The sequence below is a fragment of the Barbus barbus genome (genome assembly GCF_936440315.1).
Source record: "Barbus barbus genome assembly, chromosome: 40".
NCBI classification, from domain to species: domain Eukaryota; kingdom Metazoa; phylum Chordata; class Actinopteri; order Cypriniformes; family Cyprinidae; genus Barbus; species Barbus barbus.
Genome location: NC_136718.1, coordinates 21,057,103 through 21,072,203, shown reverse-complemented (window position 1 = coordinate 21,072,203; position 15,101 = coordinate 21,057,103). Strand labels below are relative to the sequence as shown.

At 35.1% G+C, this 15,101-nt stretch overlaps 1 protein-coding gene across 1 annotated transcript; it reads right to left on the bottom strand.

Moving 5' to 3' along the window:
- Nucleotides 1-2,040: 2,040 nt before the first annotated feature.
- LOC306859144 (homeobox protein Hox-C6a) lies at nucleotides 2,041-3,355 on the bottom strand (the record flags this gene model as incomplete). Its single annotated transcript, XM_079400014.1, has 2 exons — nucleotides 2,041-2,342; nucleotides 2,953-3,355. 2 exons carry the CDS (start codon nucleotides 3,353-3,355, stop codon nucleotides 2,041-2,043), a joined length of 705 nt encoding a protein of 234 aa, XP_079256140.1.
- Nucleotides 3,356-15,101: the final 11,746 nt, after the last annotated feature.

The window sequence follows — 15,101 nt, the reverse complement described above, 5'->3', positions numbered from 1 at the left end:
AAAACAATATAACCTTGGAGAGACTCACAAAAAGCACTCGGTCACGGCAGAGACGGAATCAGCTAATAAAGTATACATAAGTTGTTTAGAAGTTTTATTTGTTTATTGGGCTTTATTTGTATTTCTAGAGGATGTTAGGCTTGTCCTAAAAAAGAGCAGGATTTATAGGTGGAGGAAATCATTTTCTTTTTTTTCTTGATACGACGTGTAATGCCCAAATATGGAATGTTTAAATAGAATCACGTGCAGCTCCTGGCCACTCATAAATTGGCTTGATCCCCAGGAGGTTATTGATAGACAGGGAAACGTGTCCGATAACTTCTCGGTATGGAAATCATCTAAGGGTCTGGGCTAAAAAGGGCGAGACCGTTAGACAAGAGCGTCATCTGGCGTCTAATACTGGACAGAGCGGCCACACGCACACACACACACACACGCGCACACACGCGCACACACACACACACAGACACAGACTTGTGCAAACAAGATGATGGACAAGATGCGATGTGATACGATGTTATGACACATCAAATGACAAGATAATATGAAAAATATGGAGTATACTATTATCACATTAGTTACACATATGGCAAATTTGTCTATCTCCAGTTTCACGGTAATGTCTTGGGGTATTGAGTGTTTTGTGTGTGCGTGTATTACCTTTTTCTTCAGAATTTGAGAAGTTATGTCTATTGTGATCATAAGAGAACTATACACTGCGTCAATGCATGTGCATTTGTTGCCGAGGTATCCCAAAACCCACATGTGATTATTTATCGCAGAGCAACTGATTCAGCTTTATGCCACTAGATGCAAAAGCAAACGTGGTTGGAAAGGTTTTTGTCAATCAAGCATTGTCACCATGTCATGAAATAAGCAATGCTTGATTTATTAAATGAAACTTGTTAAGTCGTCACATTAATCATTAGGTATATTAACAGTAGGTGCATTATTCCATTCAAATAATTGGAGTTAAGACAAGTTAAATTGTAGTTAACTTGAGTACAATTACAGAATAAACCAAACTCCGGTGTAACCTTGAATTTAGTTTGTTGTTAATGTGGATTTGAATCAACTCACAGAAATGTGAGGGCCTAAAAGTTCGTAAATAAAACCTTTTTCAAAGCGAAAAAGTGTGTAAAGCCTTATAATTTTTACTCCGTTCTGAAATCCTTTATGATGCGTGAAGAGAGCAAAGCTGGAGTCAAAATTAAAACAATACATTTTTTTGTTTGTTTTAATGAATTTTATTAAATAATACACAGTTTACACAAACAATATAATTGCTTAACAAGGTATATGTTTGTTTTCATATGGGTGTGATTCACACTTTAAGACAAGTTTATATGCATACAACTACAAGTATGTTGAAATGTATGTTTTTGAAGTTCTCTCAATATTTAATGCGCCAGTACAGCGGCATTTTGAACAACAGAACACTGACAGGGCAAAGGCAATATTAAGATAAAAGAAAAAGAAAAAAAAATGCATTAAGGATTTAGGTAGTATATAGTTCATCCCGTCAGTGCTTGTTTCATTGTACAAATATGCATCCACAAAAAACTGAATGTGCATATAAGAAGTTTCCTTCACTTCTGGAATGCTTAGGGTGCTGTTTAGAGGTTTGATAGTTGGGGAGACGTAGCCTACTCATCAAATTGGAATACATTTTCATCTAATGTAATTTCTACTAGCCTATAGTAACATGATAATACTAGAACCACACAAATAGTTCATCTATGGCATTGTCACCACACAGCCAATAAGGAGTTATTTTCAATACAAACAGAAGTGAATTACATTATGGTGGATAACATGTGCGTCTTTCCCTCTCTTAATTTCTCCATTTGTTTCAACGTGTGTATACGTTAGTGGCGTGGTGGTTGTTGTAGAGCTTGTGTATGGTATTCAGGTCGGAGGAGGAGGGGGCAGTCAAAGGAATAGCAGAGTATACAGTCCATGCATTAATATTTGCAAATTCTCAGAGTTTAGGTAGTTACGTTGCAGTTAACAGGCGTTCGAGAACGAGAAATGGATTTCCTAATCTTTTTGTTTAGCTTCCTCGGTTTCCTCCTCGGTCTCCTTCTCGGTCTCTTGAGGAGTACCCGTTGATTCGCTCCCCGGTACAGTAGAAGTTAGATTGGTCTCTTTCTTCCATTTCATGCGCCGATTCTGGAACCAGATTTTGATTTGACGCTCGGTTAGGCACAGAGCGTTGGCGATCTCGATGCGTCTGCGTCTGGTTAGATACCGATTGAAATGAAATTCTTTTTCCAGTTCCAAAGTTTGGTATCTGGAGTAAATCTGGCGACCTCTCCTTCTGTCTGACCCGTACCCAACTCCTGTTGTGGAGAAAAGTGAAAATAAATTAAATAGTTCACACACACAGAAATTCTTAATTATAAATGCTATTTAAAACACACGTTTGAAATCATAGTGAAATAATTTACTTTGTGCGTATTTACAATTTATTATTTTTTTTTAATTCATAACGTTACTAATATAACAATTTGCCAAAATAATGTATTTACCCATATTACAGTCACAATGCAACGCTAAATGTTAACATTTCGATTTTCAGAAATGTTTCTAAAACATTTCTTTCAACTAACTTTTGTTATCGTGTATTTCTTTTCAAACAGTACATCGGAAGAGCTAAGATACATTTTAACATAGTAGTGCATGCTCTTAAAATGGTTCAACATTTACTTTTCTTGTATATTTTTCTAACGCACTCACACTTATTGCACAAGTTTTTGAAATAATTTTGGCACTCGAGTATTAAAGGAGGTAGCCAAATGGGATTCCCCTCTCTGGAAAAGGGGGCTTTTATAGTCTGATGATTTAGTAGTGGTTTATGAGGCCATAAAATGTAGCTACTCTGTTGATAGGACGTATCGTAAAACAGACCAATTCCACCAGGGTATGTCCCAAGTCGCAGTAAAAACTCACCGCTGTGCGAGTTCATGCGCTGCATCCACGGGTAGATCTGAACGTTGTTCCCTTTCTGTTCCTGTGTTCCTGCACGAGCTTGTTCCAGGTTGTACTCCTGGGCAACGTGGCTCTGCGCATTGAGTCCCATACTAGTTTGCCTGCAACTGGGAAGCACATCCTTATCTTGAAGAAACACGTTAGATCCATACTCGTACGGTCCTCGACTTGATCCAAACACAACGTTATCTTGAGGTGAATAGAAAGGGGACGCATAAATCCGGTTTTGGGTCACTGTAGTGCCATAAGACGAAAAATGTCTGACTGAATCATATGTGGTCGTGTTCAGTGGCATATTGGGCAAAACCTCTTGCCCACCAGATAAATGGCACGAGAGCGACGGGTTCGCGAAATACGAATTCATACCTTCCCTATCGCCCTCTCATCAACTCACCCTCCTATCTTATTTCCCCTCTCTTAATCTCACACTTTCTTTCTTTGTGCTTTGGAGTCTGCTTCCTTCTGTCACATACACACGTCTCCCGCCTGCTTTCCTAACTCTCTTTCAAATGAACTTCAGAAGGATTTCAATAATATTAATTTCCAGTCTCCGGTTAAGACGCGCAAAGCAAGTGTTATAGCCAAGGCTTGGCTCATGGAAGGACAATATGACAGCGTCACCTGACCACTTTCAGCCAATTGAATGCGCTGTATACGGAGGAATATCGAGCTTGTAGCTTCTTATCCTTGTGGCTTCAGTTGATAATGTTTAAGTAAACACACACAAATATACACAATAGGCACTCACACGGACAATCAATTATGGCTTTTTGTGCATTAATCACTGAGTTAATCTGTTCTATGCGCCGGTGCAAAGCTTCTCCACGTGTATTGTGAAGATAAAACTACACTTATAATCATGCATTTTACAACGAGCTAATTTTCTTCTTAATGAATTACCTGTAAGATCACTTTTACAGTTCATTGTTGTCGCTGACTTATATCAAGCTGTATATATATATATTTATATTTTATAATATGACAATACTAATCATAACTATATGTAGCCTATTTCTTCTCGACGCAACAACTTTATTACTTCATTACAACTATACTCGGTGGATCACGTAACTCAAATTTTAACCACTAAATAGAACCCTTTTTTTTTTTTTTAAATGACCAAGGGCTAATTGCTACAAGGCTGTTTAAACCTTATCTACACAGATATTGTTTACCCTCCCATTTTCAAGACGAATTTCACAATTTCATTCAAAAAACTGTGAATAAATCTGCTGATACACATTTCAAATCATATTATTAGAAGTATTCGCAGCATTGTCGTCAGTCAACAAGTTAAAGGACTACACTATTCTTTGTGTTATTCAGTATATATTTCCCTACAACGTTTGTTTCTCTCTCCGATTTCCTCGGGCTTTTATTGCGCTGAAGGGGAAACGTCTGTTCTTTTCCTTTCCCCATTTGTAATGTATTGATAATTTCAATGGTAAAAAGAACCTGAGTAAGGAGGGGGGAAGGGGCATCTTACTAAAGAATGCGTCAAACGCGCCTTGGTGCCATAAAAGTCACAAAACCAACTGAGGACTTCCAGCTCTGAGGCAATTATCCCTTTGAATGAATGTATGGGGGCTGTGCAGCGAGTCTCTTATCTTGTGGACAGAAAGCTGCTCATTTTTTAGCATGTAACTTTCTAGGGTATGCAGAATGATTTTGAATAAAAATAATACTGTGAGACATCTATACTAAATTTAAGTACTTTTGACTATTCATTTTATTTATAAGGTTTATTTTTACAGAATTTCTTACAGTGATCGTTTATGCAAACGATTTGTTGAACAATACAAATATTACTGTTCTGCTTTATTAAATACTTGCAGCTACATTAATGGAAAGTTCAATTTACGTTATCATGTTTAAAGAATCAATGGTGGGAAAAGGACTAGTTTTAACCGAATGGTTACGGTATGCTCCATGACCTTAATGCAGGCCACATGACGGGACGTGTGAGGCCAAAAACAGTGGTTTAGAAAGAGGTGCGCAAAACACGAGATTGACAGAACAGTACAATTTACTTCCAGCCCGACAGTGAGAAAAGGCATTTAGCAGCTATAAAACAGGCTAATCTGCTTAACGACTGATTAAATGCATACAATATTTCTTTAAATCCTACCTAAAAACGGGATCAATCAATATCAAGGATTAATGTTTTTGATGGGTTGTCATATTTTGGACAAAATTTAAGAGCGAGAAAATTTAACTCTTCTAGGCAAATCTCTACTAGGAGAATATATAAACATCAGTATGGTAAGTGCTGTTTCATCAGTTTATGACTGCTGCATATGAATATGATTAAATATCTTCCGAAATTAATTCATTATCGTTTATACTAATAGTAGTAGTAGTTCTAATAATAATAATAATAATATAATAATTTAAACCGGGCTGCAATAAAAGTAATTAAAAATAAAAATAAAAATAAATTAATTATACGGGCCGCAAAATTAATACACTAAATATAGACTAGTAGTCATTGTGGCGCTGTGGACCATAACGTATTACTATGATTGAATTTATACAATATTACACCATGTATACTGTGGAAAGAAACTAATAAAAGTAATATATAAGTGTAATAAAAAATATTTCTTGCGTGAAAAACGCGTGCTCGTGTTTTACCATATTTTATTCATAGCCTTAAGACAGTGGAAATTGAACAGTTGCCAGTTTAAATATTTGAAATGCAATAAATCTTTTTTACAGCAATAATTATATTTGTAATATATATATTTTTTTTACTATAATTTAATTAGGCCTACATTTTCATTACGCTAGCACGATATTCCATTGATAAGCAAAAATATTTAGATAGCCTACAGGAAAGCACGCTGCTAAAAGCAAACTAAAGAAGCATTATCAATTCGGAAACCATTTAATTGTTGAAGTAAATGACCAGACTATATTCTTCGACGAGTATTGGAGGAATTGAGATCAGATACTAAGTGTAGCTTGTAAATCAGACTCTTTGATGTTCAATATTGCTTCAACGACTTTGAACCGAAAGCCTTTGATGGGGAGATTTTTAATATTGTGATCTATTTTACAGCATCAGTCTTGTGAATGAAGTAGCGAGTAAAACACACCACACTTAGTCTGCAGTTGGTATGTTGATGTGACTGAGAGAAAGAGCTTTAAGTGTTTTATTGCAGCCCTTAAGACAAATCGCACGGTTGTGTTTTAGCGTTTGAAGAGGCAATAAATAGACATCCCGTTTGGCCTGTATTCTCTTTACATTTGACGAAACTACGCACTAATGTGCGCCAAAATCGTACTTGCTTCTAATGCGTAATATAGCTACGTGATATGACGATCTCGAAAAAAAGCATGCAATGCACATCCTAACTGTGCTCGGTAATGGCCTAGTCTGCACATTCTCGAGAGTTAAATTAATGTTATCATTGGCCTATTTATTTGTAACGAATGTTCACAATTGCAAATTCCAACGATGAGTCTTCTAGCTTTCTTGTCCAAGCCCAACTTTCCTACCCTGTCATCTATGTCGATGTATCTATGCAAAAACAAAATCCATAATAGTAACGTGACAGCTGTAACAGATCTTCATGTGCAGCTAAGCACTTATAACAACACACGACCCGAAGGGGCATTATGGTTTTTAACTAGCACAAGATAATTCTGTGCAATTATGTGGCCGCGTAATGACCTCCATGAATAAGATGTTTTGAAGTAGAGCGAACTTACATTGCCCTGCGGTTCTTGTAAGGAAATGTTTGGAATTGAAAGTTTGCCTGGAATTTGTTTTCATTTTCGTGGCAACTCTGAATTATGCCTTCTATGATTCAAATTCAATAGCGGTGGCAGACACGAGACTGGCTCAAAGTTTGCACAAATGATAGTCAGATGGTAATAAATGTGTCAATTTCAAAACCTGTTTAGAACATTGCTATTAACCTTAAGAATAACTGTAATACACAAATGAATAAATCTTATGCACCTTATATACGTACAGGCACAAGGATTAGTTAAATAGACTCAAACAAAAGACAGTGATTATTCCGAGGCAAAGAGGAGACTCACAGTAGAACAACCCCGCCCTCCATTCGCTTTCTGTCTCACACTTACACACAAATACACACATGCACATCGACGAACCATATGCGAGCCCACACAGAAGCATTCTGCCTTAATAAATTACCACTCAAGCTTTAAAAAATAGAGAAAATGAGTTCACATAAACTTAGCTTTAAATGAGACGATCTTTCTTTATATAAAAAAATCGCTGTTCTTAACATTTCTGATGTTAAAAATAATTCCATTTCTAGAAAAATCTCTGTCTTTACCAGCAGCAGATGCATGATCATAATCACTGGTTTTATTGCTGACATTTTTTTGTTTCCCCCCCATTCCAGCCTCATATGTGGATTTCAAGAGGCCCTTGACGGAAGATCTCAGCTCTAATTTTTTTATTCAGCGGAGTACCAACGGATTTTATTAACATTCTCTCTCATAATAACATAGTTCATTGGCTATTCAATCTAAAGCTTCATGTTTGTCAGTATTGTTTTATTATCATGATATAAGATGGCAATAAAACTCATTTAAAAAGTAAACGGACTGTGTTTCTGTAATTGTGTTTTGAAATTGTACCATTTAATAATTATTTATTTATTATTAATATTAATTAGTAAAAAGCCACCACACACACATAATATGAATATTTTCTTTAAATAATTTTTTTAATGAGTATATTAATATGAATCTAGATGACAATGCAATGCTTTTGATACAAATTGATGGTGTAATTTCTGTTAAAGACACTTTTTACATACATAGCTACACCAGCAAATGCCAAACACATTCCCACATGAAAATGAAGATCTGAATTTTATGTGGGCAGTTGCTCTTCCTGACTTTAGGCTCTGTATAATGCCTTGCATATGGAGCAGGCACAAGGTGGCAGTGTTGTTTGATTTAGTCCTCGAGGAATGACAGTGTTGGATGATTGAACACGTGTGCGTGAGAGAGAGAGAAAGAGAGAGAGAGAGAGAGAGAGGTTGCTGATCCTGATTCCGTAAAAATTAAGATACTTGTATATCGATTAATGAGTTGTTTGCTATGTACCACAAGGCCTTTATGCTTTACAGGTATGTGAGTAGGAGATCAAGAGTAAATGATTGTGTGAACGTTTGACGCACTTTTGTCATTACAACTCGGATACAACCAGGATACATCAGTTTGAATACAAGTTAACGAGAATAGTTACATTTATGCCCTGTCTTTCAAAATATAACTCACTCATTAATATCTCACTCATAAATAATTAACATTTTCCAATGACTTATAGCGATTAATTATACGAAACTGTTATCTAGAAAGAAAATAGTCTGTGACAGAATACCCATAGCCCGAGTGCAAGCCATAGTCCCATAATATTGGTTGAACACAGTTTTTGGTAAAAGGCCCGACATTCATCAGTGTTTTCTATGTAGGCAATCTCATTTGCACATTTTCATAAAGCTATAGCCTACTATTAAGTCATGCAGAGTAAACAAATGCAAGCTCAAGTATCCATTACTCCCGTATCAAATAACAACAAAACATGACCAATGTAGCATACTTGACTATTTGAAAACAAGCTCACAGCCACACCCATTTGGACAACTTAACTTAAAAATATTATATTCACTGTCGCCGAGACAAATACAAGTCAACAATAGGACCAGAAAGCAACAACACAAGTCACTTGTCAAAGAGGCTGTGCGTTCACAATCAACAAAGTATTAAGGGAAACGCCAAAAAAATAAGTAGGCTACGTTTGCATGCCACTCTTGCCCATCTCTTTTGACTCGAATACAGTGCTGTCAAATCTTCGTATTCAGTAGCTGCGGGTCTGTAAGAAGCCAATAAGGAGCGTAGAATCATTTACTTACCAGCGTTCGCTGTTGTCTGTGACGCACGTTCGGTGGTGTATAGAAGCAGATCAGATCATACTAGGCAACAGCTCTATGATCCCATTCTTTTCCTGTGCTCAGGAAAAATGTAATCTTTCGAGGAGAAATGATCATATTTACGCACTCTAACCCCTGACGCTCCTGCTATCAGGGCTGTTTTCCCCTCTAGGGGATGAGATAGGTAGAAAGGAGACTGGAGAGGCGGCGACATCTGAGGACAGTCAGTCATTGCTAGCGATGAAGCAGACGAGACAAGATGGTGCTATAAAGCGTTTTAAAAATCCGCCTGAGCTAGTGAGTAAACAGAAAACGGGTAAAATGTCTGGTGCTGAGATCATTTCAACACCACCGCGAGCTCGCAAGTCGATAGATGGGGAGATCCAGGGGAAGACAACAGCACAAAGTTCATGTTCATAGAGTGAGTACCACGTGGTATGACGCAACCAATGACCGCGTGTATTCAGTCGTAAACTTTTATTACTTAGCTGTAAATTCCCCCTCTAAACAACTAGGAATGTGTTACGTTTCACCCTATCTCAAAGATCGCATTTCCCATTTTCTTCTTCCCTTTTCCTTTTATTGTCTGCTAAGTTGATGGCACTGACAACATAGTATTATATTCGTCATATATTGTGAAAAATTATTTATTAGTCTAATGCTATTAAAGATTAATGATAACATTAACATTTTGCGACGGTGGATGTTCTGAAAATTGTGGAACAGTACTATGATGGAAAAAAGTATAATGCAAAAAAAAGTGTAGGCCTGTTAGTTGTGTTAATTACTTGTACAAGCCCTATTTTGTTCATGAGAATGTGTGAATATAAAAAGGAAATACCCTTGTATACTCATAACTCCATTTGGATAAAATAAATAAATAAATAGGATGACTATTCAAAATTAAACGTCTAAAAATCTAATACAGCAAATATTTTATTTTTATTTATTTTTTATTTTTTGTTAACCATGGGGCTGTTTTCTTATTTACCCCATTTGACCCTTTAGAGATTTTGTTTTGGGCTCATCGTTCCCAGAAGCTGGTTGAGTTTATGTCTATAGCAGTTCGGAGCACATTAAAGCATGAATCAGAATCACTGGGATACAGATAGTTTTCATAATAGGCACTTGTTTAAGATAACGTTAAAATAATCACATAATTTCAAAAGCATAAGAACAAAAATAATTATAAAGATCACACCGATGCGTTTATTACGTCAAAAAATTGCCTCACAAAATTGTCATTTAGCCTAAAACTGGATGTACTCATTGTGTATAGAAGCACTGTAAAAGAGAACAAAATAAAGTTAAAATTGTTGCTCGGTATTGCAGTTCTTTTGAATTTTATGTATTTACAAAAATACTTTTGACATGTTTACAAGAACCGCAAAAGTTTGACTGCCCTTGTGCTGTCAAATATATGCACTGAACAAATAATACTATTAATGTTAAAAAGACGCCTCTCCGTCAGACAGCAGTGCTATATTATCATTGTTGTCAAATCACTGTTTTATTTAAATATATATATATATATATATATATATATATATATATATATATATATATATATATATATATATATATATATATATATATATATATATATATATATATATATATATATAATTAATGTAACATAACTGAACATATATATATATATATATATATAGGTTCAGTTATGTCACATTAATTGCATGAATTAATGAATTATATAATTAATTATCAGTTATCAAGACATAATTGACATGTCTGACAACTGACAATTTTAAAGTTCAGAAATGCATTCAGTGTTGAATTATGATGCAGGCAAGTAAAACTCATTCTTTTGCTGAGGCTTTACCATATTTCTCAGTGGCTAACGCTATTTGTCAACATAGTTGCTGGTCATTTGCTTTCCATAAACGAAATTCGTTATATGATCTTGAGTGGTTAATTGAATGGTATTAGAATCATTCATTGCAAGTTGATAGCATTTAAAATATATATGTGCCTTAAATATTCTTCAAGTAGGTAATTGTAACATGTAATGCATGCAAAAAGTTGTAACTGAGCAAAAACAAAAGCAAGACAAAACGCCAAGTCTATTTTATGGCATTATTAGGCTTTAATTTAAAGATTTCATAGCTACACCAGTCGACAAACGTTAACGAAGTTCTCCTCAAATTAATTTATTTTCACTACTTAATTTGACCCTATATATTTTTAGTTTCATTCCACAACGATAAACACTATGCAAATGGATATACAAATATTGAATGCTGCATTTAGGGAAAAAACAAAACAAAAAAAAGCACAATTATTTAACTGAACAGCATAGCCAAAAGCCGGGTAGGTTTTTTTCCCCAATAATTAATCCATTTTCACTAGGCTACTATTTCCCTAATTTTATAGCACAACAACCAAAAATAGAGTAAATATGCGTATATGACAACTTCCACTATTATAAAAGTTAAATAAATAAATAAAATACATCACAAACATATACATGCACCCATGCATACATACACTTAAAGCAGTCCCACGTCCACGTTGCTTTCCTTGTGTCTTGTTCTAGCCTGTCTGCACTGCACAGAAATCAAAAGGCAAAAACGTCTGCCCGGATGCGACACTGTCGGGTTTACACCACCAATAAAGTTTACTGCAGGTATAGTAAAGCCCTCATTTGGAATGTAACAGCAGTGCAATACAAAGGCAAAGCGGATGGACAATGACCACTGCAATTGTCACTACCACAGGAACTTCCTGAAAAGGTCTATGCCTTAACTAAAAATATCTCTTTTTACAACAGGGGACCATCCAACACCCTAACAACAAAAGGAGAGTGAAATGAACAATTAAACTCAAAATGGTACCTTAAAATTGTTAATATCCCTTTTAACTGTAAAAAATATTATGTAACATAACTGAATCAACCTAAATACATTAATTAAAAAAAAAAAATCATTTTAGGGATTAAATGAGGTAGAAATATTTATTTAATGTAACAATTGCAGGTTACCACTTTTTACAGCGTACGTTGTTTATTACTATCAGTATTAGATTATTGCATACATGCAAATCCAAGAAAACGTGCAAGTCTTATTTGCACTTAAAAAAAAGTGTAAAAGTATCATTGTTTGCAGATGTCGTTTATATCGAGATTTTAAGCGCCTGCACTTTAATTATTCATATCGATTTATGTTTTGAGATACAGAATTTTAATATTCGTTTGTAAATATATCACATTTGAGTACTTACTTGGCTGTGCTTTGGCACGTTGCAAGCTGTTTGCCTATAATATCCAGTAAATCTCACTGGCATTAAAAGTACATTCTGATATTCTAGTATTACATCCATATTCTGTTTATATTAGCCTCGTCTTTGTGATATCATCGAGTCGCGTAATTGCGACTGCTTTATTGGGCACTAGACTACTATTATGACCTGCCATTAAAAGTTGTAAAAGAGACAACACGTTTCAACACTCGCGCGTAAAGTAGGCCATACCAGGATTTTCGTGATGATAGTAGGCTAATATTTTAATTTATGAACAGTTAGATGTCAACACATTACGCATGAGCATGGATTAAATACATGTTTGTAGCTACTAATTGGAAATCTCCTGTTCCCACGGCACATTCTGTCATATTTTTGTTGTCTTATAAATAAATGCAATGTTAGGCAATGCAATTATTATTATTAATATGGGTCCTCTCGTCTTTGAATATGACTGGCATTGACATTGACAATATTCTAGCTTATCTGTCCTCTAGAATTCGCCTTCAGTAAACATCCAAACTTGCACTAGATAAGTATTTCAGTTCTGTGTTTTTTTCTTATAAATAGTGTGCAAAGCGTTCCACGGCCATGGAACGTAAAGTTTATATTTTGTTAGACAACAGTTTGGTCTGTATGCTGGACAAGAGAAGACTAAAAATCGGAAACATGTAAAAAGAGTAGCCTGTATTTGTGAGAATATTTACAGGATTTTAGTAACATCCATCAGTTATCCAGTATAGAAGACCAGCACAGGTGAGGAACAATGAGATTCCTTCAATGTCTCCTAACAAGGCCGAGACCTGCGACCTGACCGCTCATATGTTTCCCAATGCTGTGGTTTTGCTTCGAGTAAAGCCTCTTACAACAGAAGCCAAAGTGTATTCATGCACAAAAAAAGATTATTCACCTTTGAAACATTTTTTAAATACTTTTTTTTAATATTGAAATGTTATTTTGAAACGTGCCATTATTTGGAACTGTTACTGGTACTGACGTAAACATTTTTGTTAAATATTTGTTGTCGCGTGATTGTGATTGTAACGAGAGTTGGAATTGTATAAAATAACTGAAATTAAAATAATTGAGAGAAAATTTATTTTATGTGCCATTGAAAATGTTACAATTTTGTAAAAGTACTTGAAACCAGAATTGAATGATAAAAGCATGATATTTTGCACAATTTGATCTGATTTAAAATTATGTATTTCGTCTTACTGTAGTTGATCACGCCATTTTGCTTGAACTAATAATATTTCTCATTAAAGGGGGAATTCAAAAGTCAACCCTTGAAACTCCTATAATAATAGCAGTTGACTAGGCTATTTGTAGTTGCATTGGGTTTTTATGTAATGTGGAGAAAAACTTTCAAAGCTTGAAGTGTTGTATGAACATACATTGGATACTCTAATGCCCAGCGTCGTTTTTAATTATTAAAACATCATAATGTTTAATTATTGTTGGCTGCATTTGCCATTTCAGACACTACACAGACATGGAATATAGGCTGTACTAGCCATAAGATTTTGAGTCTTGCATTTGTAGTAACCTATTTGAATTTAAACGAGTAAAAAAACGTAGTTTTTGGATATTTTGTAACTTCAGTGGATTCAAGCAACAAAAAAGAGACGTGAGAGAATGAGAGAATTGTTTATTCTTCTGTTGATTTCAACAACAATGGCGTGGACACACACGAATTTGTCTATATTCACACGAGGAACACAAGTAAAACGAGCATATTGATAACAGCAAGATATTACAAGACGTACATGAAGGTTATACTCAGTGCAATTCAAAATCTACACTATAACACCAGCACGATAAATGACTCTCTTTCCTTAGGTAAGGTATAGGGTAGTAATTAGCGTGTTTATTCATATACACATACATGTGCATTTTCTATAGGCAGTTTAAGTTGTTGGGGGAAATGTCTAAATATTTTCAACAAAGCAGCACGTAGAATAAATTAACAATTCATTCTTGCTAGCAAAACTTTGTTTTTAGGTAGTGCCATACAATCTTTAAAAATAGTTAAGATTGGCTTCGAGCTATTCATGTCTTCCGAAGACTTCGAAGAGCTCGATAATCATAATAAGTGTTTAAAGGGTAAATGACATAACTTAGGTTCAATATACTACAAAACAAGAGTCTATGAAATCTCTAGGTAGAAATGTATATTGCAAATTTCCCATGATTAGGTAGCTTCTTTCGAGATTTTCAAACGATTGCAATCTCTAGTGAGTCCGATAAAATAATCGAAAAAATACAAACTGTAACCTCGCCCACTCACATAGAATAACAATAAAGAACAGTTAAGTAATCGATAAAGTATGTAATACAGAATGCATTTTCTACACTTGCCATCCCCTAACTCCGTACACATGGCACTAATGCAATATTGCCATATTCGGATTGCAGAAATAGTGTTACACTGAACTCATAATCTATTCTTCTGTTAGTTTGATTCGTAATGTCAGCATGTTGTGACCTGATTTTATATACAAGACCAATTGTTTTTAAAAGTGACCAGCTGATGCAATTATTTCAGTATTTCAATTGGTTGCATCTTAGTCAATTTTATCCCCCAAACATCCTCATTAAGTATGAAATAAATGTTTAATTCCGTTAAATGCTTCACATGCTGCTTACATTTCCCCAAGTAAACCAATGGGTTTTTGTGTTGCTGTTAGTCTGACTCTTTGAGTAATTTGTCAAATACACAGATCCACTTTTCGCTAATGGTAAAAGTCATCGTGTGTTGGTAAAAAAAACCCGCTTTTTTCTTTGGGCTGGTTTTAGGGTACTTTTGTATAGAGGGGGTTTTCTCACTTTTGACCCAACTGTTTGTAATAAATTGGCGCGTCTTCTCTTTCATTGCCCATTCGCGAGACCTCTTCAATATCTGCCATATAACCATAAAAAACGACCATAAAA